Raw genomic sequence first — 27,089 nt, 5'->3', positions numbered from 1 at the left:
AGAGGCCATGAGCTCTGTTCCTTGATTGCACCAGCTTCCCACTATCCTGCAAGGCCCCCAACATGCAATCATGGAGTGAATTAATGAGTCCAGCCTTCATTTCAGGTCAAGACCACTAATGCACTAAATTCTCCAGTACCAGATCTGCCCTTAGTAGCTGCTCAAGAAACATCAGCTCAACCTGCATATTCATGCCCCAGCTTCTACCACTAGGGGGTACATTTGGGGGTCTTCAGGTTGCTCTGCAGCTGAGCCTCTGGAACAGGCTGGGGAAGATCATGAGGGAGCTCAGTATGGGCTGGAAGACCAAACAGAGGCAGAAAAGGGGCCATGTTGCAGGTGTCAGCTGCTCTCTCAACTGCTGCAGCAGCTTTCCATGGAATTTTGTGACAGTGGCAATTACCGCCTTTCCTAGGGTTTGATTTTAGTTTGTGCCAAGAACTGGGGTATTTGACATTCAAATTTTCTTTCTCGCAATTTAAACTCACATGAGGCCCACTTGCTATTCCTATCAATCTTAGACACATTTTCTGCTGTGGAGCTGGCTGCTGGCCCAAAGCCCATGGTGAGAGGAGGAGTGAAGTCCCCTGTTTCAGGGACTGCAGGCCGCTGCTGACTCATGACTCAGGGCTCTGTACCCCACTCCCATGCTAGGAAAAGAGTGTCCCCTTCCTACAGAATTTTTTACAGTTGCAGCATTATTATGAAGAGAGCATGCATGATGACATGCGACATGTTCATGGAGTTAAGAATCACATTCTTACATTTCTGGGCACTGGGCTGCAGTAAGAGTTCTCCATGCATTGACCTCCTACCAGCCATATAAAGCAGGTGCCATTATACACACGCTACAGAGGGGAAGCGGAGGCTGAGAGAGCCTGGACAGCCTGCTCAGGGCCACACAACTGGGACGGGGCAGGCAGGTGTGGACCCAGATCTGACTCTGAGCCCTTGTCAGGGCTGCCACCTGCCAGGCAGAGTATGCATATGAGTCCATTATAAACAGGGGCATCTGATATTAAGCAATTGACAAACCTGAGCCAGGGCTTAAAGATGTTTTTTTCATTCCTCCAGGCACAGGGCAAATAAAAAAGAAAAAAAAAAGATTTTTTTTCAAAACATGCCTTTTTTCCAGACAGGGTATTCAGGAACAATTAAACTAACAAAATCCATTTTTGGTTCAATGCAAATATTTTGAGAAGCATATTACTTTTAACTTATCGTTCATGCAAAGCGTATCTAATTGGCTTAACTGTTTCTCAACTCATGATTTAAAACCCAGAAAGTGGCTTGGCGAGGTCTTGCCAATGCTACTGATGGCAATGGGCTGCGTAATGGGCTGGAGCCTGCCGCGATTGCCCTGCTCTTGAGCCAGGTCCCTGCCCTCGGCTGGAGTGGCTGGCCTCCACCACCCACCCACTGGAGGACATGAACTCTAAGGGCCTGGGTTTTTGCTGCCACTATTAATGCCATAGGCAAGACTAGAGACCACTCCTAAGTTTACCCACTTCTTACCCTTGTCCCTCCCCGTACCAGAGCAGGGGAGGGCAGCAGAGAGCGAGAGGCAGAGCTGTGCTGGGTGTAGTCTGTGGACACACACCTGTGCTCATTCCTCCACACCGACTGACCACGCACCACGTGCTGGGCTCACTGTAGGCTTGCAGTGGGCAGAAAGGACACCGAGCCAGGATTCTGCCCTCTAGGAGGTAGTGTGTTGGGGGACACAGCTGGCTGTTCCCTTTGAGGATCTCCCTGTATCCCTGCCACTACCTTCCTGTGTGACCCTGGGCTGGTCCCTTCTCCTCTCTGGCCTGTTTTCCCACTGTGGATTCATGGAGATCCCCCTAGAGATCCATCACCTCCAAGGGTCCTTCCAGCTCCAGGTCAGCCTGCCTGTGCCCATCGTTGCCGCCCTCCGCTGTCCCTGCCTGCCGCCAGCTCAATTCTCTCTTATTGGACCCTCTGAGAACCAGGGCAGGGAGCACTCGTGTTCTCTGACAGTTCCTGAGCAAGCCCAGGAAAGATGGGAGAATGTCCTGTTGTCTATACAGGACACATGACAAAGGAACCAACTCACAGGCGCTGAAGGAGCCCCCAGTCCAGAGCCGAAAGCCAAATCCCTCAAACCCCTCAGAGCTGGGTGTGCCCACTGGTAAGATGGGGAGAGTCACAGCCGTTTCCTTACAGGGCCGTTGTGAGTGTGAACTGCAGGCCACCATGGAGGAAAAGCATCAGGCACAGTGCTTGGCCCAGAGTGTCACTGTCACAGGCTCTCAGGCCACATGCCATGAGTGCCAGGCACAGTCGTGCCTTTTGAGTGATACTCGTCAAGATCCTGTGCACAGCAGCACCTGTTCCATGAAGGAATATACAAATGTGGGAACAGCACAGCACTGCCCACCCCACTCATCTCCTGTGTCCACTGTCCCAGGTGAAATGGGTAGGAAGCTGAATTCCCCTCTTCTAAGAAGAAAAAGGAAAAGTACCTTCTCCAAAGCCCTGGGCTTTGTCTCATACTTAATGTGGGCTGAGCAGCAAATGTCAGGGCCTTCAGAGTATGTATTTCAGGGCAGGGACAGAGAATAAATTAGGGGTCTTTGTATTAGTCTATTCTCACACTGCTAATAAAGACATACCGGCCTAGTGCGGTGGCTCCTGCCTGTAATCCCAGCACTTTGGGAAGCTGAGGCATGTGGATCCCCTGAGATCAGGAGTTCGAGATCAGCCTGGCCAACATAGTGAAACCCTGTCTCTACTAAAAATACAAATATTAGCAGGGTGTGCTGGCAGGTGCCTGTAATACCAGCTACTTGGGAGGCAGAGGCAGGAGAATCACTTGAACCTGGGAGACAGAGGTTGCGGTGAGCTGAGATTGCACTACTGCACTCCAGGCTGGGCAACAGAATGAGACTCTGTCTCAAAAAATAATACAGTAAAGACATACCTGAGACTGGATAATTTATAAAGGAGAGAGGTTTAATCGACTCACAGTTCTGCATGGCTGGGGAGGCCTCAGGAAACTTACAATCATGGCAGAAGGGGAAGCAAACACATCCCTCACGTGGCAGCAGCAAACAGAAGTGCAGCGTGAAATGGGGCAAAAAGCCCCTTATAAAACCATCCAACCTCGTGAGACCTCACTGACTATCGTGAGGACAGCATGGAGGTAAACGCCCCATGATTCAATTACTTCCCACTGGGTCCCTCCCACAATACCTGGGGATTATGGGAACTACAGTTCAAGATGAGGTTTGGGTGAGGACACAGCCAAACCGTATCAGTCTTCTAAGGGCCACTTAAGAAGCCTGATTTAGGAATCGGCATTGAAGTTCTAAAGACTTAAATCACTGAGGCTATGTGAAGAGCTGGCTTAATCTGACCACCAGACCCAAGGAGTGCCCCAAACCTAACACATTTGCCTTGGTCTGGCCCATGCTGACTCAGGCCTGGCTCTCACCTTTAGGAGCCTCTTTGTCCCCATTCTCCTTCTTGGCTGCCAGACTCATGTTTTCAGGTGTTTTCAGCTGCATGTGTCCCCCCTGCCCCACCCTAAGGAGATAAAGTGCCTGGAAGGATGGTCAGGACTCAGGAAACCACAACCAGCTCCTCAGCCTCTGGTGTCACACAGGGTGGTCATCTGGGGTCACCTGCTGGGCACAGTCAGGGTGCAGGAGGAAGCTGAAGGTACCACCCTGCTTGGAGGGGGGCGAGGAAGAGGCAGGTGTATGGTGAGCTCATGGGCGTGGTGGCTCACACCTGTAATCCCAGCATTTTGGGAGGCTGATGGGGGAGGATTGCTTGACCTCAGGAATTTGAGACCAGCCTGGGTAGCATGGTGAAACCCGGTTTCTACCAAAAATACAAAAATTAGCCAGGCAGGGTGGCACATGCCTGTAGTCCTAGGTATTCAGGAGGCTGAGGTGGGAGGATTTCTTGAGCCCAGGAGATCGAGGTTGCAGTGAGCTGTGTTGGCACCACTGCACTCCAGCCTGAGTGACAGGTCAAGACTCAGTCTCTAAATAAATTACTAAATAATAAATGGAGGAATGTGGCTGTGACGGTGGAATGGTTGAATTTAGGACTGTCCAGAGATTCTAAAAAATACCAGGGAGCTGTCTAGCTGTAACCTCCACGTCTCTGAGCCTCCGCAAAACGGTCCCCAGTATCTCTTTGTAGGAATATTTCTCCAGGGACTAATGACACGAGGTGGGAAAGCCGGGGCTCCCTCCCACAGGGGTCCTCCCTTGCGGGGGTCTGGGGCCTCCGCAGCGCCCGCGAGCCTACAGGCCGCCAGAGGGCGCTGTAGCCCAGCCCGAATCGCTGGCTCCCCGCACCGTCCCTCCCTGCCCATCAATCCTGCGCCTGTGGTCCGCGCGCAGAAGGGGACGAGGATAGCAAAGCGGGAGCTCGGGCCTACCCGGCCTACCCGGCCCACGGCTGGGTCATACTAGCGGGTAACTTCGCCTTCCAGTGTGTGGCCTCAGCATTCTCTGGCTCTGGGCAGAATGCAGGACCACTGGGCAAAATGCAGATTCCCCAGCTGGCTCTGGATCTTGGTGCATGTGGCACCGCAGGGACAGCTTTCAAAGTACTGATGCCCGGGCCCTCCACAGATCACCGCGTAAGTAGACCAGGGCAGCCTGGCATCGGCTTCTAGTGACAGCCAGGGCTGAGACCCACTGGTTAGAACTTGATGCAGACTCATACAAAGGCTGCGGAGTGTTTATTTAAAAACAAAACAAAAACTTGATGCAGACCTGGTACACGCTGAATTTGAGAGCCATTGCCTTAAAGGGATTCAGGGCCTAGGGAGTTCACTCATTGATTCACTCATTCATTCATCCATCCATCCTTCAATCCATCCTTTATCTCTGCAGCCCTTCTGTGTGCCTGAGACCTTGGGTGCCCTCACAAGCTGGCCCGTGGAACCACAAGGTGGAATCTGGCTGCATCTTTGATTCTCTCAATGGCTTTTTTTGTGGATCACTTAGCCCTGCACCACCTTCCACACCGGGAAAGTATTTAACCAGCTCCCGGACTGCTGGGCCTTCTGCCTGCTTCCAGTTTTTCCCAATTAATCCATGCAGTGGTGGGCTTCCTGGCCAGTGGCCAGGGTGAGGTTCTCAGGTAGCTCTGCCTGAAAGGCACCACTGGGTCATGGGGTGGGTGCATTTAATTCCCCACCTGGAGTCCACTGCTTGGGAAGTGCCAAGTGCAGTGGACAGGCCTGCTGTCCTGAGCATGTTTCATCCCACCGAGGCATGGGGTCACAGTGGCTGCTGTTTCCTATGCATCTAGTGTGCGCTGAGCTCATGCCCTGCACTTAGAGACATCACAGTCCACGGCAGCCATCACGGTAATCCCCATTTTATGGTAGAGGAAGTTGGGCCACTGGGAGGTTAAGTCACTTACAGAGGTCACACAACTAGGGACATGAAGTTCGAATCCAGGGCTGTCTGGTAGCCAAGCCTGGAGGCCTGCACCCACGTCACTTCACCCAGCACTGATGGGACACCCAGCTGTTTGGTCCTTGCGGGGGGGGCCAGGCTGGATGCTGCTCAGTTACCTATTTGGCAGGTAGGAGGCAGGGGGCAGTCTGCCTGCTCCGGGGTCCCCAGGTCCCAGTGAAAGTGGCTCAGAGACCGACCACAAGAGGCATTTCCTGAGGCTACTGGATCAGACCTGGCGCCCACCCAATGAGACTGGGAACAGGCCTGGAATGGTGTGGCCTCCCAGGCGGTTTGGCAGTGTCCCCAGCAGCTGCTTCCTGTCCCAGGCTACTTGAGGTGGACCTCATGGGCTCAGCCCATCCTTTCCTGGGCTCTGCCTGGCACCACTGAGTATCAGCAACAGTCCCACAAGGGGCCCACCAGTCAGTTCCATGAGGCAGCAGGGATTCATGATCTGGTTTTACAGATGAGAAACAGAGGCCCATGAAGGAACTCATCGAGTGCATGGCATGTAGGTGGCAGGGCAGAATTCAAACCGCAGGCTTCTGATTCCAGGCACCATGTTCTTCCCATCACCCTGTGCTTGATAAACGACCTGTTCCTCCATTCCACACCAGAGGAAAGTGAGCTCGAGGTGCAAGGCTTCACTCTGGAGCTTCAGGAGCATGTTGGGAGGCTCTGAATTCAGACACCGACCATGTTTTTGTTCTAACCTCCATCTGAATGGTCCCATGGGGGTTTCGGGGGCATGTGTGTGTTATAGCAGAGGCAGGGAACAGAGGCCCCTCGGCACCTCCTCTGGCCTACAGCCCCGGTGTCCCAGAACAGAGCCCTGCCATGCTGCCAGTTCCCCCACCTGACCGTGAGCCCAGCGGACAAGCACTTCTGAGGTTTTCCCTGCTCTCCTGGGCACCCAGGCTGGCCTAAGGCAGAGCAGGGTTCAAGAGCAAGGCTTCCTGAGAAGATGGGAGTGGGGAGGAGAAGGGGACACTTGGTCTGTTTGGGGAGTTTGGCCCCCATCCCTGCAGCCCCTTCCCCGGGCCAGCACCAGCCCCATACCATCCCGCCCTCTCCAGTTGTGGAAACTTGTACCTCAGCCCAGAAAAATGAACTTGCTGGAAGTCAGCTGCTTGGCTGCCCGGGGCCAGCCAATCTGCTGCCAGGAGCGCCTCACCCCGCTCCAGGGACAGAGGGCCAGGGCTAGACCAGAGGGGCTGAAGGGCAGGCCCTGCCTGAGACTGGTGCCCCAGACAGCAGGGCGGGAACAGAAAGAGGGAGAGGTAGGGAGAGGCGGAGGGGGAGCAGTGAAAAGCCAGGAACAGGGAGACATGGAGACATTAGGGAGGAGGGCAGAGCAGACACACTGTCTCCAGCTGCACACACTCAGGGGGGCACCGGCGCCTCTAGGTCTCCTGGAGCCTGTTCCTCACCTGCATGACAGGCACACTGGGGCACTCCTATCAACCTCGGCCCAGTCACTCAGCGTTTTCCCACCTTTCTCTGCCACCCTGCCTACCTCCCCTTCCCCAGGTAGGCAGAGCTGCTCTGATATACAGTCTAGAACTTACATACAGGCTCCTCTGCGGCAAAGGCAGGGATAAATGGTAATGAGATGCAGAGTTACAGCGATGGTCTCCTTGTCTTGTCCCCATTGTAGAGGAAATTGAGACTTTTCTTTTTTTTCGAGACAGGGTCTCGCTATATTGTCCAGGTTGGCCTCAAACTCCTGGGCTCAGGCAATCCTCCCACCTCATCCTCCCAAAGTGCTAGGATTACAGGTGTGAGCCACCACGCCCACCCAATACTAAGGCTGAAAATGATTGACATGCACACATCCTTTGGCTACTCTGCAATTTAAATCCAGATATGCCTGAAGCCCGAGCTGTATTTCCTTCCTCTCCCTTGTCTTCCTCCCTCATCTGGGGCCAGCCTCAAAACCTCTGCTCATGTCTTCTACCTCTCTGCCCTTCCAAATGGTCCCCTCACTCTCCAGAGACAGATGCAGCTGGTCCCATCACCCTACAGAGACATCTGGGGCTCACTGCAGCCACCCAGAAAAGCCTTCTGCCTTAGGCCCAGGGTCCTGGGGCCAGAGGAAACCCATAAATACAAACACATTTGCATGAAGGCCCAGCAGTTAGCTTCCGGGCCAGTGCTGCCCAAAGTGGGAGCGGCCGCTACCAGCTTCCTGGGACAAACATGTCCCCACAAGCAGGTTGGTACCGTTTGGTGTTTATTTAGACACACAAATAAAAGAACCTGGTGCTAGTGGTTCAAACAGCTTGTCCTTTTTTTTGGTATGTATATTTTTTTGAAAAAAATCAACATATTATCAGTCCCCCACGGTTTTTATCTACTGAGCAATATGTACAGCCTATTATATATATATGTGTCTATATATATAATATATATTTTCAATAGATAACTACATTCAAGTAATGAAACACAGGATTTACAATTTCCCTCCGAGGGCAGAGGAAAAGCAGATTCACACACAGTTCACAGAGGAAGTACCATGAGAGCCTCGCCAGACGCACCGAGGCCGCTCCGGGGGCAGGGCGGGGGCCAGCAGCAGAAGTCACCACAATCCCACTGGTGCTTATCGTGGAGAGCGGGCAGGTGTGGGTGGAGGGCGGGTCTAGCCTGCTCTGACCAGGAACCTCAATCTTCCAGGAGGTGCTCGAATTTGGGGTTCACGAAGGAGAAGCCAGCGAAAGCCGACTGGTCCATGGAGTCGATGAGGTTCTTGTCACTGTAGGAGAGGCGCGCCTTCTCATTCAGGAACTCCTGGTCGAAGTTGCTGTAGTCTCTGGGGGACTTCTGCAAGCAGAGGGCAGGGGTGAGCGAGCAGGACCAAGGGAGTGACCCTCCAGACACCCCGGGCTGGAGTCCCTGCAGGGCGGGGCCAGGCCAGAGCTGTCTTCACCCAGAACATGAGAGGGAGCCTCCCCCAGCAGCCTGAAAGGAGCCCCACAGGAAGGGGGCTGCCAATTCCCCAAGAGGATGAGGAAAGTGACCTGGAAACTCTGGGCCTGGGTGAGGAGGGGTGGTGGCCTCCTGATTAGGGACTAGCAAATCACAGCCCACGGGGGCCAAATCTCACCCACCACCTGTTTTTGTGGGGCCCACAAGCTAAGAATGGCTTTCACATTTTTAAATGATTGGAAAAAAAAAAAAAAGATCAAAAGCAAAATAATATTTCATGATATGAAAATTAGGTGAAATTCCCACAAATAAAGTTTTTTTTTAGTATACAACCATGCCCATTTCTTAACATATTGTCTATGGTTGCTTCGAGACCATCAAGCCTGAAAAGCCCAAAATATATACTATCAGGCTGTTGACAGAAGTTGGCTGACTCTCTGCTCATAAGGATACGACGGGATGGTAATACAGAGAGGCCGCAAACCAAACTGAAGGGGCAAGCACAATCGTTTCGGCCTGTACTGGGATTTAATGGAATTTGATTATTTATTTATTTATTTATTGAGACAGAGTTTCACTTTTCTTCCCAGGTTGGAGGAGTGCAATGGCGCAATCTTGGCTCACCGCAACCTCCACCTCCCAAGTTCAAGCGAGTCTCATGCCTCAGCCTCCCAAGTAGCATGCGCCACCACCCCTGGCTAATTTTGTATTTTTTTTTTTTAGTAGAGATGGGGTTTCTCCATGTTGGCCAGGCTGGTCTCTAACTCCTGACCTCAGGTGATCCAACCCCCCTCTGCCTCCCAAAGTGCTGGGATTACAGGCGTGAGCCACTATGTCTGGCCTATTTTTATTTATTTTTTTGCCCACTCTATTGCCCAGGCTGGAGTGCAGTGACACGATCTCGGTTCACTGCAACCTCCGCCTCCCAGGTTCAAGTGATTATCCTGCCTCAGCCTCCTGAGTAGCTGGGATTATAGATGCAAGCCACCACACCTGGCTAATTTTTTTTGTATTTTTTTTTTAATAGAGACAGGGTTTCACCATGTTGGCCAGGCTGGTCTTGAAGTCCTGGCCTCAGGTGATCTGCTTGACTCAGCCTCCCAAAGTGCTGTTGTGAGCCACCGAGCCCGGCCTGAATCCGTATTTTAAAATTGAGCAATGCAATATAAAAATCCAGATTTCCGGCTTCTTTTGAAAACTGGCAGATTAAAGCAGCCGTGGGCCCACTTCCTGGCATGCCCACTCTTGGTACTGAGAGCTCCGGACAGCCCCTGCCCCATTGACAAGGGGCACATCACACCTGCTTTGTGTTTCTTAGTGTAGAAAAGGAAATCTCTGTCAAAAGTGAGAGTCTGAAAGCAGGCTGTGTGCTCTTCTTGCAGATGGCCTAGCCTGTCAGTTACATGCTCAGCCAGGACATGTCGGAGTTTGAGGTCCCTGGTGTAGGGGAAGTGCTCTGTAGCCTCAAAGCACAAATGTGGGGCACACAGGCTGCCCAGTGGGAACTGTGTGCCTGGTGGAGGAGGGGAATCAGGGGAGGGAAAGGGAGTGGGAAGGAAAAACTGTGGTCACAGAGGGGCCACACAGCCCCAACTTTCTTAGTGGCCCCACCTGCCTCTGCTCTCAGGCTGGTTCCTTGGTGGCCCTGTAGATTCTGGGCCTGTGAGCAAACCATCCCCTCTTACCCAGCTGTCCCCTGCCTAGCCTCACCCCCTAGCCCTGCTCAAGTCTCACTTCTTCCAAGGGGGCCTCTCAGACCCACCCTCTTCTCTGCCTCCTGGGCTCCTGCTGACAGACCCACCCAAGAGCAACTGATCATGTGTCCTGGGGCATCTCTTGTACTGTGGTCTCTTATCACAAATGGTCATCGGTGTGCAAGTTTCTTATCTCTCCAACTAGCTGAGGGCTCCTCCAGTTGTGGGACTGTATCTTGCACTTCGCTGTGCAGCCTAGCACTGTGCTCTGCATTCAGCAGGAACTCAGGATTTCCCATATGTACTGGAAAATGGATTGGATGGAGTGATAAAGCGAGGCCTCAGCTCTAGTTCCTAAAACAGAGTCCTCTGCATACAGTGGGACCCATAGTCCCCAGTGTGTGCTGAATGACTGAGTCAGGAGGGAGAGGAGGAGAATACAAGGCAGCGGCTATGACTGAACATGCTGTGGAGATCGGGGAGCAGGCCTGCTGGAAGAAGGGAGCGGTGGGAAGCATGTGAATGACGCGGGAGAGAGGGAGGGCAGGGGAGGAGGAGCCCAGCTGGAAGGCAGCGCAGGGCAGCGATCACATACCACTTTGGGCCTGAAGGGCGGCTCCAACCTCCGCTTTTCCAGCAGGGTCCAGTTTATGGTCTTGAAGAAGGGATGGATTTTGATATTTCCGGTCACTCCGAGTCTCTTGGGTGGGTCCCTTTCAAAGAGCTGCAACCCAGCAGGGACCCTGGTTAGCACCCGAGAGCCATGGGGAAACTGGAGCTTCAGCAAATTCCCAGCAGGCCCAGGGATGCACAGCCAGGCTTGCTCCAGTCCAGCAGTCAGCCTGGGGAACGGTGGGGCTGCAGGAGGCCACTCTGGCCTGCAGTGCTCCCAGCACCCCCGGAGAAGACAGGCTTAGGCTAGACATCCGCGACTCTGCTGGTGGGACTTTTTTTTTTTTTTTAAAGATGGGGTTTCACCATATTGGTCAGGCTGGTCTCGAACTCCTGACCTCAGGTGATCCGCCCACCTCAGTCTCCCAAAGTGCTGGGATTACAGGCATGAGCCACCATGCCTGGCGGGACTTTTTATTGAGTATGTACTATCTGCCTGGCCCACAGCTGAGGATCATACGTTTCTGTTTCCTTTCCAGCAACACTGTGAGGCAAGTCTGCTCACAGCCCCATTTTGCAGATAAGGAGATAAACTCTGAGAGGTTAAGTGACCAGCTAGTCCCAGGCAGAGCCAACGTTTGGCCTCGCATCTATTTCCTGACCCTTGGCCCTAGTCGCCATGTCAGACTAATTCCATGCACAGGACTCAGATGGGAGTTCCCAGGAACACGGTGAGAGAGCAAAACCCCGTGCGTTAGGGCTGGAGCACCACCGAGGGTGCCATTCCAGAGACAGGAAGCTCCTCACCCGAAGCCCAGGGTCCGCCAGCCCCTGCCCCAGCCCAGCCCAGCCCAGCCTAGCCCAGGGCCTCCACCTTCTCCAGGATGTCCTTGGACTCCTTGGTGATCCAGCGGGGATAATGCGGCGTGTCCACACGGATGGACTCGAACAATTCATCCTCATCGTCACCATGGAAGGGGGACTGGCCAATGAGCATCTCGTAGAGAAGGACCCCAAAAGACCACCAGTCCACAGAGAATGTGTACTTCAGGCCCTGTAGAATCTGGGGGGCAGCAGCAGGTCAGCAGGAGCTGAGGTGCTGGGGCTGAGAGGGACCCTGGGCACAAGCCCCAGCCAGGCCTCCTCAGCCTCTGGGCTTTGGCTTGGACATCACTGCCCTTGGGAAGCCTTCCATGGCCCACCATGGGGAGGCAAGGTGCCTGAGTGAGCGGGGGCTGGCAGGGTACTGGCTCACCTCAGGGGCAATGTAGTCAGGGGTGCCACAGAAGGTGCTGGCCCGGTTCTCCCCGAATATGTTCTCTTTGCACATCCCAAAGTCAGCAATCTTGATGTGGCCATCCCGGTCCAGCAGCACATTGTCCAATTTGAGGTCCCTAGGACAGAGGACAGGAAAAAGAGTCATCAGGGGCCAATTCTCCTTCCCAACCCTGCTCCCCACATCCTAATTTTCGGCCGTATCAGTCCAGGACTGTCCCCAAAGGTACAAGGGAATGAGAAAGAGAAAAGGAAACAAGAAACAGATCCTAAGAACTGGCTTCCTGCAAGTTCCCCACTGTGTGCTAGACACTGGGCCCACACCGCCCTACTTCCTGAAGCCCAAATGAAGCTCAAACAGCACATGTCACTTGCCCTGGGTTCCCTAGCAGTCAGCAGAAAAAGTGATCCCCGGGTTCAGGTTTGTCTACTCCCCAAAGGCAGGGACCATGGCTATATTTATGTAATTAGTCATTTGATTAGATACTTTATGCATGCAGGAACTAGAAATGGCAAACAGTACAAAGTCTTCCTTCCACTGGGCTCAATCACCAGGCTCTCCTTAGAGCAATTCTAGGCGTGGACAGGTCTATGGCAGCATGCAGCTCACTCGCACTATTTTTTTTTTTTTTTTGAGACAAAGTCTCACTCTGTCATCCAAGTTGGAGTGCAGTGGCGCAATCTTGGCTCACTGCAACCTCCCCCTCCCAGGTTCAAGTGATTCTCCTGCCTCGGCCTCCTGAGTAGCTGAGATTACAGGCATGCGCCACCATGCCTGGCTAATTTTTGAATTTTTTAGCAGAGACAGGGTTTCACCATGTTAGCCAGGCTGGTCTCGAACTCCTGACCTCAGGTGATCCACCCATCTCAGCCTCCCAAAGTGCTGGGATTATAGGCGGGAGCCACCGCGCCCGGCCTGGCTCCCACTTTTTAAAGGCTGAATGCTAATATTTGACACCTACTCTCTCATAGGTTGGTTTCCACTTAACATATCTTGGCCTTATCCCACATCCATGCCTGGCCTCAGCCTTTTCAGTGGGTGAGCAGTTCCCACCATAGGATGGAATCATAACTTATTAGATGAGATTTTATGGAACCATCCCTTCTGGTGAAAGCTTAGATGACTCGATGGGGCTTCAGAGCAAAACTGATGGCTCCAAGAATGAGAGACTGTAAAGTTCAGCGCTGCCCTCCCCAACAATGGTGTCAAATATGGGCAGTGAGTTCCTAGTTCCTGGAGCTGAACCAGCCTCAAATGGGGGGCCACAGGAATGCTAGTACCAGGGCAGGAGGTTTAGGCAAATACCCAGCTAAAGACAGATTCCCAGCAGAGAAGGAACTGGAGCTGGGCAGGATCCTGCTTGGAGCATTTCAGAAGACATGAGGGGGCTGGGGCCTCCCCTCCCAAGAGCCCCCTACCACCCTAACCCCTGCACCTGTAAATGATGCCCTTGCTGTGTAGAAACTGCAGTCCACAGATGATCTCGGCTGCATAAAACCTGGGCAAGAGACAGAGAGAGACAAAGTGTTCCAGGATCTCTGCCAAGCAGCCTCTGCTTCTCCTCGGGCCCTCACCCCCACCTCTAGGGGCAAGAAATGCTGCAAAGAACTCCATGGACAACCTGAGCCTGATCAAGCATATCTTGTATCAGGCAAGCAGGGGCTGGCAGCCCAGGCAGAAAGTTCTGAAGGGAAAGCTCTCAGTGAGCCAATTCTCTGTCTGAGAGTGTATGCATTTATATGCATGTACGTAGGTGTTTGCGTGCATGCACGTGCACACACACATACACAGAGTTTGGGGGAGGGGCATGTGAATAAGGAAAAACATTACAATGCAGGTCTGGGGGCCACACACCAGGGTCCCGTGTCGTGCAGGACCACTGTCTGCAAGGCTGCCCTGGCTGCCGCCCAGAGTGCTTGTGCCCACAGCCACAGCCTACTTGCCACCCATGGCTTCCTGTGTGGTGTGGACCCAGGCTACCCCCATATCTCCCCAGCTGCCACTCAAGCTCAGGCTGGCTTTTCTAGGGAGAGAGAAGAAGCCATGGAGGGCAGACTAGCAGTGGGCTCTGAGCCAGTAGCTCTTCCTCTGCACTGGGCCCCTCCCCACATGGCCCTCACGTACGTGGCACGGTAGAGTTCAAAGCGGCCTTTGTCCTGGATGTGGTACATCAGGTCCCCCCCATTGAGGAACTCCATCACGAAGAACAGGTGGTCCTGGGGTAGGAAGGGTGGTGAGCAGGGGTGAGGAACAGGCGGGAGGTGCCCTCACTGAGCGCCACTGGGGCCACGCACCATTAGGAAAGAGCAGGGACAGGCCCTGGCTGTGGGGGGACAACTCTGCCCTGGGAGGTGTGAGGGGAAAACACAGCCCTCCCTTAGGTGAGGGGGAGACACGGCCCTGACTTAGGGGGGCCGAGGGGCTGTGGCACATGGCATAGGGCGGTGGCGGCGGGAGGCATGGGCACCTTGGTCTGGAAGGTGCAGATGAGGTGCGTGAGAAAGGGGTTCTCCGCGGCGAGCGTCAGCACCCGCTTCTCCACCATGGTGCATTCCACGTCATCATCGATCAGCACCACATCCTTCTTGAGGGCCTTGACGGCAAAGTACTCTCCCCTGCCCTTCAGCTCTCCAAGCAGCACCTGATGGGAGGCAGGGGTTCTGAGCAGCGGAGGACGGGGCAGGGGCCACAGCCCGACCCACAGACTCCCAACTCGGCCACCTAAGCGGAAGAAGCCAGGGTGGGTGGGAAGCAGGTGCCCGGCCGCAGCCCTCACCTTCCCAAAGCTGCCTTTGCCCAGGACCTTGTGGAAGATGAAGTTGTTGATGTTGCACTTGCTGCTGCCCTCCCAGATCTTGCCGTAGGTCCCACTGTTGTCTGCCCGAGAGATGGCATCTCCTCAGATCAGGGTCTCAGTGTACACAGCTCCCCTCCCCTGGGACCCAGGGTAGGCTGGGGAAGGGGCCACAGCAGAAGGGGCTTGCTCCCCAGGGCCAGTGGTTCCTCCCATGTCTCCCTTGACAATGGAAGGGAGGATGGTCCTCTTTCTGTGGCCTCATGGGGAATAAAAACTGTAATAGGGGTAGTGGAGCCAGCTTTACCCAGTGAGTCCTCCCCAGAGATTCCAGTCTTCTTCTCGAAACCCTGGTATATCCCAACAGGCTCTGAGGAGGCTGATTCTGATCTCCGGGAGGCTCTCTGGGGAGGGAGCAGAGGCGGGGGACCAGGCAGACCATTATCAGAACTCCCAGCACAGAGGGAAGACTCCCCAGCTGTAACTCCACCCTCAATGCCAAGAGGAGACAACAGGGGCACAGCCCCGGCCCCCTAGGCAGGCTGCATGGACGCACACACTTCCAGCAGCCCAGAGAAACCTCGGTGGTCTGAAAGGCTCTGATTACAAACAGAAGTTTTGTAGACTGAACCCTACCTTCCAACCACTCACTCGACAGATTTTATTTGACTATTTAACTTCATTTCTGATTGATTCTAAAATTTTACCTTGAGGTTTTGTGGCATCCCTCAAGCCCCACCCACATACAAATGTCCACACCCAAAGTCTTAGTTCAAAGTGTTCCAACATCCGATCCTGCGGTCCCCCAGGTTTACCTTCAAGTAAAGAACTGCTTGATTAATAAATTTCTCATGAGAAAAAGCACCCCTCCCTCTGCTGCCTAAATTCTTAAGTTGGATCTTCCCAAAGTAGAATCCTGGCTCTAAATACACCCTGGCTGCCTGTGGCTCCCCAGAAGTGGCTGTGAGCCTTGACTGTCCCTGACCCCACTGCCCTGTGTCCAGGGTCCCCTGGCATCTGCCCACCTGGGAGACTTGGTTCAAGGCCTCAGCCAAGAGCTTCTGGTTGATGCCGCAGAGGTTGGCCACCTTCTCCCGGCACTTATGGTGCACATTCATGCCGCAGTCTGAGGTGTGAGAGAGAAGTGGGGCTGTCAGTCTCAGAGCTCAGCCAGGGGCAAGGGGTGGTGGAGAAGAGGGGCAGGAGAGCAAGAGAAAGGAGGGATTTAGGGGGTCTGCTGGGTTCCTGTTTTTAGGAAAACATTGATCTGAAGCTATCATAAACACTTCAATCTTCTTTTTTTTTATGAGATGGAGTTTTGCTCTTGTTGCCCAGGCTGGAGTGCAATGGCGTGATCTTGGCTCACCGCAATCTCCGCCTCCTGGGTTCAAGCAATTCTCCTGCCTCAGCCTCCCGAGTAGGTGGGATTACAGGCATGCGCCACCACATCGGCTAATTTTGTATTTTTAGTAGAGACAGGTTTCTCCATATTGGTCAGGCTGGTCCTGAACTCCTGACCTCAGGTGATCCTCCTGCCTCAGCCTCCCGAAGCGCTGGGATTATAGGTGTGAGCCACCGCGGCCAGCCAAGCACTTCAATCTTTCATGATTTAAAGAAAAAGGAAAAAGCAGAAGACATGGGACCTAATTTGAAACCCTTCAAAGAACATCTGGGTCAACTTAAGCACATTCCCTCCAGGGTCTCCTGTCTTATCTCTAAGTGAAGCAGAGAGCAGGGGAGGCCTGCGTGGGTCACCTGACAGTGTGCACCAGGCCTTCTTCAGCACCCTCTGCCCCCTGACCCCTCACAGGGACTCTCTAGGTCGTGCTCTTCCCCTCCAAACAGCTCAGAGGGGTGAAGCCACCTGCCTGTGGTCATACAGCAGGTAAGTGGCAGGGTCCACCAAGGCCTAGCCCTTATCAAGCCCCTGAATACGGTGCCCATCTCTAGGTGAGGGGGTGATGTTGTTGGCATGGGGTGGCTCGAGTTCATGGCAGCACCAGCTGGGAGTGCCCCTCCTGTAGCCCAGGGGCGGGGCGGCACACACCTTCACACTTTAATCCCTGCTTCACCAGTCCCCAGAGCAGGCTGCCGCAGTGGTCGCAGAAGGTAGGGCTCATGTAGTTGTAAACCTTGAAGCGGTGCGGCATGTCGATGTTGAAGCGTTCTTTCTGGAACTGGGGGTGGGGTTGTCACAGGCTGAGGGGCATGTGCCAGCTCCAGCCCCTTCTTCAACCCCTAGCTACCCCCAACCCCATGCACAAGATCCCAAGAAAGCGCCATTGTGAGAGGCAAGGAAAGGCTAAGAAAAATGGGGAGGGAGGGTGAGCTCCCCAGGGAAGTAGGGGAGACAGCAAAAAACCCTCCCATCTGGCCAAGCCCCCAGACCCCCAGCCGTGCCCGGACCCAGGCTCACTATGGTGTCCCGGCTGTTGGCCGCGGTGCCAGTGCATCTGCCGATGATCTTGTCGATGCATTTCTTGTGGATGGCAGCGTTACATTCTTGAAGAGGCACAGGCCCAGGAGGGGGAAGGGAAGGCACCGGGAGGGGCAGAGTCTATGAGCTGGTGCCTGCCGGCCCAGCCCAGCCCAGCCCTCTACACAAAGCCACCGTTTTCCTGACCACCCACACCCTCACCCCGCAGAGGCCCAGCACTTGAGTCTTCCTCCCGCCAGCCCTCAAAGGAGGGGCCTGAAGAGGACGGGACAGAAAGGACAGGCCAATCTGCAGGGGCTCAGAAACAAGGGAGTCCTGGTGGGCAGGGAGGTGGGCACGAGGCATTGCAATAAGGGAGGTGGGGGCAGTTCTTTCCCTCTTCCAAGGCCTGGGAAGCAAACAGCTCCTAAGTGCCTTCTCTCACACATGCACACGGACACGCCTCAAAACAGACACATGTACATACACGCAAAGCATGTGTAATAATGATAACGGACTTCTTGCACAGAACCCCTTCCAGTAGAAGCACTTAAAATACAGCTTTACATATCTTATACCATTTGAGCTTCACAATGACTCTTCTAATTATATCTATAATTATAATTAGGTATAATGATAGATTGTAGTTATATCTAATTTATGGATGAGGGACAGGCACGATGGCTTAAGCCTGTAATCCCAGCACTTTGGGAGGCCAAGGTGGGTAGATCACTTGAGGTCAGGAGTTTGAGACCAGCCTGGCCATCATGGCAAAACCCCCATCTCTACTAAAAATACAAAAATTAGCCGGCATGGTGGTGCATGCCTGTAATCCCAACTACTTGGGATGCTGAGGCAAGAGAATCGTTTGAACCTTGGAGAAGGAGGTTGCAGTGAGCCAAGATCGCACCACTGTACTCCAACCTGGGCAACAGAATGAGACTCAGTCTCAAAAAATATATATAGATGAGGAAACTGAGGCACAGAGAAGTTAAGTAACTTTGCCTAAGGCCCTATAGCTAGGGAGTGGTAGAGCTGGGATTCAAACCCAGGCAGTCTGGCTCCAGCCCCCGGCGCCTGGTGCATGCACCCTCAGGGAGAGAGTGTGCTGGCACCTGTGTACACAGACACCCGCCTCTACACAGAAGCACATGCAGCCATTGTGTGCTAGTAAAGGTCTCATAAAAGAGGCCTGGTGTGTGGCCTGGGCTGGTTTCTGTGTGAATACTCTACTATGGCCAATTGCCAGCCACCAACTCCCAGTCACTGAACGTAGAGCCGGGAAGAGATGCGCAAAACTGGCTTTCCAGAGCAGCAGCAAGCCAGCCCAAGCACCCACTGAATTCAGCTGCTGTATCTACACTGGGACAACTCATGTGCACATACTGAGCGCACACAGGCACTGGCACGTGAGCACACACGGTACATACATACAAACTGGGCTGTGGAGACACTTACGCCTGCATTTGTAGCCTTGCTTGTTGAGGCCCCTGAAAGGCAAAGTCCAGGCAAAGTGAGTAAGGGGGAGCCCGGGATCCGCCCCCGCTACCCTGAACCACCAGCAGTGGGCACGGCCATCTCTCACCAGACAAAGTCTTTGCACACAGAACAGAAGGTGGGTTGCCCAAAGAAGGTGGCGATAAACTCATGGTTCTTGATGTAGTGGATTTTGGCCTGTTTGATGGCTCCACGGCGGTTCATCGTTGGGAACTTGGCCTCGTCCTCACTACGCATAGACTGTTTGCAATCTGGAGACCACGGAGTGGGGAAGTCAGCCCCAGTATCTGGGAGGTGTGGCACCCCTGCAGTCCCTCCAAGGGTGGCCCTGGACATCTCTGCCAAAGGGAGCTGCTTCCCTACACCTCAGTGCTGGCTCTGCCTCTGAACCCAGCAAGGGAACCCTCCATTCCCAGGGAGTTCTTACCCACGTCCTCCAGGAAATACTGCACAGACATCAACACCTTGGCCTGGGGCTGCAGGTCCAGCTGTTGGGGGCCAGCAGCCAGGGGAGAACAAGGTCAGTGAGGGCGGCCTGGGCCAGGCCGAACTCAGAACCCGCCCCCATGGCTGGTACCCCAAGGCCAAGGTAGACCCGCTAAGGCCCAGCAGACACCTGTCTGCCCAGTGTGGGCTGGGCCCTGCCCAAGCCCCACCCCTGAGCCCCACCCCCACCCTGTACCCAGGGGTATTATTACATTTGGGGAAGTGAAAGGTCCAGCCCACACCCAGCCCAGACACATAGCTGGGGAACAGAGTGGGAAGGGAAATTCCCCACCTCTACCGGCTGCAGCCCCCTTAGCAAAGATCTTAGAATGGAGGCCCCTACCCACGCGCACATGCGGAAAGAGACAGATACATTCATCCTCGTGCACCCATGCTGCTCCTCCCTCGGTGTCAAGGGCTCCTCATGTAGACTGGATAGTCTCAAGGGTGGGATCTGAGCCTCTATCGCTTCACCTCCCCCAAGACCCAGACCTGGTGACTGACATCCTCCCTTAGGGGAGTGGAGACAGCACAGCCAGAGACCCCTGTGTCCTGCCCAACTAGCTAAGGGTCAGTACAGCCCTGTGTCAACCTCTCTCCCATCCCAGCCCCCTCACCCCTCACAGGAGGCTGACCGGAGCCTCCAATGGTCCCAGGGCCTTTCCTGGTGGAGACATCTTGGTTACATCCCACATGTAACCCCAGGGGAGTTCTGCTAGCACTGGCATCTTGTGGCCACCCAGAACACACAGGTGGCCACATGCACGTGCAGAGTCTCCATTTCAGCAGGTGAGTAGATGAAACCATCAGCCTCCCCTTCCCCCACTTCCTTGCTGTTAAAGATCATTATGTTACCCCCTCCCTGCCTGCCGAGGCCTAGAATATACACGAAGATTTCAAAAAGAACTGAAACAATGGATGCCTCTGGAAAGCAGGCCTGGTGGGGCCTGGTGTTGGGGCAGAGACACATCCTTTCATGCAGTTCAAAATGTTTTACTATGTGCGTATCCTGCCTTTCCAAAATTAAAAAGGAAAAAGTAGTCACAATAAGGAAGTTGGGCATGTTTAGCACCTGCTATGTGTCAGGTTCTGCAGTAAGCCCTGTACATCCAGCTGCCCCTTTCGTTTGAACAACTGACCCTGAGGTAGGCACATTTAGCAGAACCCTCCCTTAACAGATGCAGAAGCAGAAGCTCAGGGAGGCTGGGGATCTGGTGAACTGCAGAGCCAGGATTCACACCCAGGCCACATAGGCCGCAGAGCTGGACTGGTGGCCAGCACAGGGCTCGGTGACCTTCAGCTGTGCCCACTGTCTGAGCCAACGCACACAGGCACATGCGTGCGCGTGTGCGTGCGCGCGTGCGCGCGCGCACACACACACACACACACACACACACACACACACACACACACACGCCCTCATGGCTCGTGAGCCCCTCACCCAGAACTCGGCCTTGCCGTTGTTCTTCTTGCAGCGCTCAGCCAGCACCGACACACCCACGGTCACCTCAGACACGGGCTCCTCGGCTGCCCGCATTAGCACAATCTGGATGACGCGGCCCTCGTAGATGTGGGCGTCAAATGTTGACTTCCACTCGGGATACATGGTCGGCTTCTTCTGCACCAGTGTTTTCCCACGCTCTGCAACGGGGTCAGGCAGGGAAGGTTAGGCCAGGGCCCCTCTGTCCCTTCCTCCTGGACCTCCACAGCCTTCCCCTGGCAGAACCTGCCTGGCTCTCCTGCCCTGAGGGCCTGCTGTGCTCCCCCAGTGCCCTCTAGAGCACAGAACTGCCTAGAGCGCCCTGCTATGTCCTCCCATCAGGCCTTTGCTCCTGCTGTTCCCTCTTCCTGTGACCCTCTTGCTCCAGCTCCATTTAAATGTCGCCTGACCTTATGCATTCACTCAGGGAACATGGGCTGAAAGCTGTTGCATGCCAGCCATAGTATTTGAGGTACAGAACACAGCCGAAAGAAAAGCTACATCCGGGGCCTGTCCTTCCTGGATCCCCAGTCCCGGGTGGAGAATGCACCAACTCCCTCAAGTAACCGTTAAGCCACAGCTGTCATGAGACCGAAGAGGGCAAGGCTGGTAGTGCTAGACCTGCCTCTGGTCAAGTGGCCACAGGGTCAAGCCTAAGGGTCAGGGGAGATTTCCTGAAGGAAGGGACAGTTCAGCCAATACCTAAGGGACAACTAGGGGTTTGCCAGGCCAGGGCAAAAGCAAGAGGGAATGGTGTGAAGTCCTCCTGACCTCAGGCTCGGAGGGTGCCTTCTCTGGGCTTCCCTGTTGCAGGACTCACTGTTTTGTGACATGTCTGGTTTCCCCACCTGACTGTAAGCCCCCCAGGGCAGGGCAAGGTCAGTCCTGGAGCATGACAGTATCCTCAGCGCCCAGCAAAGGGCCTGGCACAGGTGGAGATGTAGAAATTGTTGGTAAAACAACCAGTGGAGGAGGAGCCAGAAACTCCAGCCCCAAAGAGGGCTTAATTTGGCCAGTGTTCATGGCCCTATGGAGACTCAGTGGCCTCTGCCTTCATAGCTGGGTGGGGCAGGGAGTCAAAGACGAGGAAGAGAAGAATCCTTCAGAGGTTCCAGGGAACAAGACCAGGCCTCCTCAACTCCCTCCAGCTGAGCCCAGATTCCCAGCCCCTCTCCAGGGTCCAGCCTCCAGGTCTACCTGTGCTGAGTGCCTCCTTCATCTTCACAGCACAGAAGGGCTGGTTCGCCTCATCCTCAGCCTGCAGGGAGCCCAGCTCGTAGGAGTTGAAGGAGATGCGCAGGAACGGTGGCATGGCGGGGCCTGCAGTGGGGCTGTGCACACAGAAGGGTGAGGCTAGGTGGTCACGCAGGACCAGTGGGAGCAGCACTCAGGGACCCACTCCCCAGGGCTCTCCCAAGGTTGGGTTTGGCCCACATGGTATATACCCATGATAGTCCCAGTTGCTAGTGTTAAAAATTGAGAGGTTTTAAAGCATACAGGTCCCAGCATCTTGTCCATGGCAAATGCTGGACTCAACACAAACGGTTCCCCGTTTTTCATCTGCCAAGACTGAGTGGTTGGATGGCATGCCTGTGGTCTTTGGCAAGGTGAAAGAGGGCATGAATACTGTGGAGGCCATGGAGCGCTTTGGGTCCAGGAATGACAAGACCAGGAAGAAGATCACCATTGCTGACTGTGGACAACGCTAGTGAGTTTAACTTGTGTGTGTGGTTTTTTTTTTTTTTTTTTGAGACAGAGTCTTGCAGTGTCACCCAGGCTGGAGGGCAATGGCGCGATCTTGGCTCACTGTAATCTCCGCCTTCTGGGTTCAAGCAATTCTCCTGCCTCAGCCTCCCGAGTAGCTGGAACTACAGGCATGCACCATCATGCCTAGCTAATTTTTTTGTATTTTTAGTAGAGACGGGGTTTCACCTTGTTGGCCCAGATGGTCTTAATCTGACCTCATGATCCGCCTGCAGTGGCCTCCCAAAGTGCTGGGATTACAGGTGTGAGGCACCACACCCAGCCGACTTGTATTTTATCTTAACCACCAGACCATTCCTCCTGCAGCTCAGGAGAGCAGCCTCCACTCCACTAGCTCACAGTATCCTAGAATCTTTGTGCTCTCACTGCAATTCCCTTTGGGGTCCATGTTTTCCTTGTTCCCTTCCATGCCTATCTGGATTGCAGAATTAAGTTTATGATTATTAAATAAAAACTAAATAACAACAAAAAAAAAAATTTGAGAGGTTTGCTGAGCACGGTGGCTCACACCTGTAATCCCAGCACTTTGGGAGACTGAGGCAGATGGATTGCCTGCGGTCAGGAGTTCAAGACCAGCCTGACCTACATGGTGAAACCCCGTCTCTACTAAAAATACAAAATTAGTTGGGAGTGGTGGCGCATGCCTGTAATCCCAGCTACTTAGGAGGCTGAGGCAGGAGAATCACTTGAACCCAGGAGGTGGAGGTTGCAGTAAGTGGAGATCACACCACTTTACTCCAGCCTAGGCAACAAAAGCGAAACTCCATTTCAAAAAAAAAAAAAAAAAAAATGAGAGGTTTTACGTAAGTCTGGATTTGTGACATCTCTGGTAAAACTGGAAAATGTGATGTTGGGCCTGTTGGGCAGCTGGCACTGGGATGGCTGCTCCTCTATCAACCTACTCCAGGCCAGGGGCACCCTCTTCACCCCTCCTCAAAACCCACCTGGGCCCTGGTGGCAACTGCATCTGTCACCCCAAGATATTCATTTGGGGAGTCACTCAGCACCTCCCTAAGTACCCTACTGCTGGGCACCTACTCCACGCCAGGCACCTGGTATGTGCTACTGTCACCTGGCAAAGGGACAGGATAGTGCCACCTCTTTCTTCCAGTCTGTCCCATGCAACCCTTCATGATTTTCTAAGTTTGGGATTTTTTCTTCATAACTACCCAGGTAGACAAGCGGGGCCAAACACACCCACTTTTCAGCTGGGGAAACTGAAACCCTGAGGCAGAATCAGAACCAAAAGCTGACATTCCGCTAACTTGGCACCCACTTTGTTCAGGGACCAGGGCAGTGAAAGGCTCTGCCTACCTCAGTGTGCCTGACCTTTCTGAACTTGACACCTTGGGGCCAAGTGCCTCTCGCCTGCCTGGAAGGTTGCCTGCACCTTCAAACTAATTATTTCCCCAAATATAAAACAGGTGGGCATGTTGGCTCACTCTCATAATCTCGGCACTTCAGGGGGCCAAGGTGAGAGCATCGCTTAAAGCCAAGAGTTCAAGGCAACATTGTGCCATGATCGTACCACTGCACTCCAGCCTGGGTGGCAGAGTGAGATCCTGTCTCTTCAAAAACAAAAACAAAACCAAAAAAACCCAAACTGTAATGCTGAATGTGCCTTGCAGATTCATACATGGTGGCTCCCACACTCCTGAGTTTCTTACCATTCTCTAAGTTAATGTTCACTACAGTAAGTGACAGTGAGGGCCTCCTCAGGTTGCCACTTGTGAAGGACACTCAGGTGTGCAAGCACCAATGTGCACACTGGCTCCTGTCCAGGCCCCACGATGCTGCTCCATAGCCTTGGTTGAGGGAGCGCTCACTCAATTTTGTGCACATGCACGCATATTCACTCCATCCTGAACATAAGCCAGCACACAGGGGCACACTCAGACACACATGTGTGCATGCACACACAACAGCTGCCCAGTCCCAGATGACTTCCTCCAGCTCCTGCACAAGGTGGCCAGAGCAGTAGCCAGCTCTGCTGGAGCTCCCAGCTCACATGAGCTCACAGCAAATGCTGACCTCAGCCTGCAGTCCAGCCCAGTGGGCCCAGGCAGCCCTCTGAGGCCAGCAGCTGCCAGAGCAGAAAGCAGGACCCAGGCGGGGCAGACCCCACCACATTCCCTGCCTGGGCCTGGCTCTTACTCAGTGGATGTAAGAGTGGGTGTGTAAGCTCACCCCTGAACCCAAGTCCCAAAGCCTTCAGCCTAACCCCAGCAAGTGGGCAGTGGGTGCTGTGTGCCAGGCCATGTGCTGTGTGCCCATGACCTCTTGGTGGGGGGTTGCTGCAGGCTGCTCCCCAGGCTGAAGCATGCATGAATTGGTGCATGTGAGGCTGCACAGGTCTACGGGAATGTGATTGTACGCAGCCATGGGAGTGGGTGGCACATGGCCACTCAATGCTGGAGTGACAAGCAAGCTGCATGAGCCTGGCGTCGAGTGTGTGTAGGAGTCTGGGTGAGCATCCAAAGCCATAAGCAAGATGGACATTTTGCCCCTCTTGCTGTCTGGCTTGGCCCTGAGAGTCCGAGAGATCCATCACTCAGGTGAGTGCTCCCTGGGTCTGGAATGATTGGCAGGTCTGTGTCCACACATCCAGGGCCTGATCCCAGCAGATGTAGCCCTGCTGTTAGGAAAACCTGGAGACCCAGCTGGGACAACAAACAACTTCTGAGTGCCTCGGAGGATGATGAGATTTGAGGGAGCAGGGGCGCAGAGATACAGGAGGGGCAAGTATGTTGCAGGGGGCCTGGACTTCTGGGGGAGAGAGACTCAGGGCAGCACATGTGGCAAAATGATGGTCAGGCCTCCTGGGCGCTATACCCTGACACCAACGTTGCCTTGGCTGTGGACTCTGTGCAGGGCACTTGGCCTTTCTGAGCCTCAGCACGCCCACCCCAATTGCCTGATGAGGAATAGTCTCTTGGCTCAGGGTAGTAGTGATAATGAGAACTCATGTAGGATGAGGGCCACAATCAACCCAACAGGCCTTGGGGCGGGGGGTCCCCTCATCACTATCACCCCCTCTCACTTGTAGCATCCATCCCACACTGCGCGCCTTCCTTCACAGTTTACAAAGTGCACTCACATCCCCTACCACATGCATTTTCCAAGCCCTGCAGCCTGGGAAGACAGTCCTGGTTACAGACTCTACTGCTCAGATAGGGACACCAGGTCTCCATGAACATACAACTCACTCGGGAGCACCAGATGCTCCAATACCAGCCAGCCAGCTCCTCCTCCTGGCCACCGACCCTTGGGGCCCAGCCCTAATATCCCACAGGCTCCATGGCTTCCCCTGCCCCCAGCCTGCCCAGCAGGAGCTATACAGGAGGACTACCCCAGGACTGCATGGAGGGTGGAGGAGACAGTGGGTCAGAGAAGCCCCAGGAGGCTGAGGCAGAGGACCCACCCACCTGAGGGCGGCCCTCCAGCTCTCTCAGGCCACACTCAGAGCAGCTGCTGCTCAGTTAGAAGCCATTGGAGGGAAAACCACAGGCCCCAGCCCTGAACCTGCACTGCCAGGCTGCAGTGCCATGAGAACTAGGGAGCCATGGTCTCCGTGGGCTGCCCAAGGCTACCCAGCAGTAACCAGAGGGTCAGACCCAACCTCCTAGGACTAAATCCAGGGCATGGGCTCTGGCCAGGTCCTGCCACCTCCTCTGCCTCAATTGTACTACCCAGAGCCCTGCATCTTCTTCCATCTCTGTGTGACCCTGAGAGAGGTCCTGGGCCTCTCTGGCCCACACGTCCCTGCTCTGCACAGCAGAGGCAGTCTGCCCCATCTCTCAGAATGTACGGCAGGGAGAAGGGGGTGAAGCAGCAGCACAAAAGCAAGGTGTGCTGACTATTTATAGTCCCCATGCAAATAGGCCCTGGGCCACAGGCCCCAAAGGAAGGCCGCTGGCTCAGCCCCAGACTCATGGCCACTCTGCAGGGCCAGAGGGTGCTGGGGGCTGGACCCCACACAGCCTCTATGGGGACAAGCTCCTTGGAGCCTGGCCTTTCCCGGCTGCCTAAGGGCTCCTAGCCTCTATTCTCTGCTTCTCCAGACTAGAACAGAGGCAGCTTTATGAAGCAGAGAGCACTGGACTAAGGGTCAGTGACGAGGTATGAATCTCGGCTCCTCAACTTACAAGGACAGTTCTTTTCTGAGTCTGACAATGTAGCAGATTACCTTTGTAATTACATTCGCTCACTTTATCCCTATGCGGATCCAGAAGGTGGGCATTTTACTGATGAAGAAACCGAAGCTCAGAGAAGCTAAGTGACTGTTCAAGGCCACACAGCCACTAAGTGGTGGGAAGGTAAATCCAGGCCTGCCTGAGGTTGCAGCCCAGGTCCTTTCCAGTACGCCATGTTGGGAAGGAGAGAAAAAGGGAGAGAAGAGGGTAGAGGTGGAGATGGATAAAAGTTCCAGGAACAGCACAGACAAACACACATGAAGACAGAGAAAACAGGGAGGTAAGGGCTGCAACAGACAGGTACCCCACGCCTGACCAGTGGTCTTCCCTCCTGATCTCGCCGCTTGAACCAGCCTCCATTTCCAAAACCTGGAGAAGGGCCGGGCACAATGGCTCATCCCTGTAATCTCAGCACTTTGAGAGGCTGAGGCAGGCAGATTACCTGAGGTCAGGAGTTTGGGGCCAGCCTGGCCAACAAGTGAAACCCTGTCTCTCCTAAAAT

The 27,089-nt window shown here is 54.2% G+C and overlaps 1 protein-coding gene across 4 annotated transcripts in view; it reads right to left on the bottom strand.

Annotated features, from left to right (window-relative positions):
* Nucleotides 1-7,666: 7,666 nt before the first annotated feature.
* The window catches only part of PRKCD (protein kinase C delta), a 32,146-nt gene continuing 12,723 nt past the window's right edge, over nucleotides 7,667-27,089 (bottom strand). For 3 of the 4 annotated variants that reach the window (XM_032290204.1, XM_032290206.1, XM_032290205.1), the window contains 17 exons: nucleotides 21,828-21,961; nucleotides 20,592-20,791; nucleotides 19,092-19,152; nucleotides 18,753-18,915; nucleotides 18,626-18,657; nucleotides 17,168-17,253; nucleotides 16,799-16,928; nucleotides 15,777-15,877; nucleotides 15,059-15,155; nucleotides 14,734-14,834; nucleotides 14,425-14,598; nucleotides 14,082-14,173; nucleotides 13,393-13,455; nucleotides 11,937-12,075; nucleotides 11,556-11,744; nucleotides 10,665-10,793; nucleotides 7,667-8,270 (listed from right to left, as the gene is read on the bottom strand). In XM_032290204.1, the coding sequence (XP_032146095.1) occupies nucleotides 8,112-8,270; nucleotides 10,665-10,793; nucleotides 11,556-11,744; nucleotides 11,937-12,075; nucleotides 13,393-13,455; nucleotides 14,082-14,173; nucleotides 14,425-14,598; nucleotides 14,734-14,834; nucleotides 15,059-15,155; nucleotides 15,777-15,877; nucleotides 16,799-16,928; nucleotides 17,168-17,253; nucleotides 18,626-18,657; nucleotides 18,753-18,915; nucleotides 19,092-19,152; nucleotides 20,592-20,791; nucleotides 21,828-21,942 (2,031 nt within the window). In that variant the 5' untranslated portion in view covers nucleotides 21,943-21,961 and the 3' untranslated portion in view covers nucleotides 7,667-8,111. Of the gene's footprint in view, nucleotides 8,271-9,474; nucleotides 9,813-10,664; nucleotides 10,794-11,555; nucleotides 11,745-11,936; nucleotides 12,076-13,392; nucleotides 13,456-14,081; nucleotides 14,174-14,424; nucleotides 14,599-14,733; nucleotides 14,835-15,058; nucleotides 15,156-15,776; nucleotides 15,878-16,798; nucleotides 16,929-17,167; nucleotides 17,254-18,625; nucleotides 18,658-18,752; nucleotides 18,916-19,091; nucleotides 19,153-20,591; nucleotides 20,792-21,827; nucleotides 21,962-27,089 lie in introns of those variants that run through there. The other variant, XM_032290207.1, reaches the window with a different exon arrangement.

This window comes from Sapajus apella, unplaced genomic scaffold (assembly GCF_009761245.1).
Source record: "Sapajus apella isolate SASKATOON/1434 unplaced genomic scaffold, GSC_monkey_1.0 scaffold23, whole genome shotgun sequence".
Taxonomy (NCBI): Eukaryota; Metazoa; Chordata; class Mammalia; order Primates; family Cebidae; genus Sapajus; species Sapajus apella.
The sequence above is the reverse complement of the archived record's forward strand: the minus strand, read 5'-3'. Positions and strand labels throughout refer to the sequence as shown.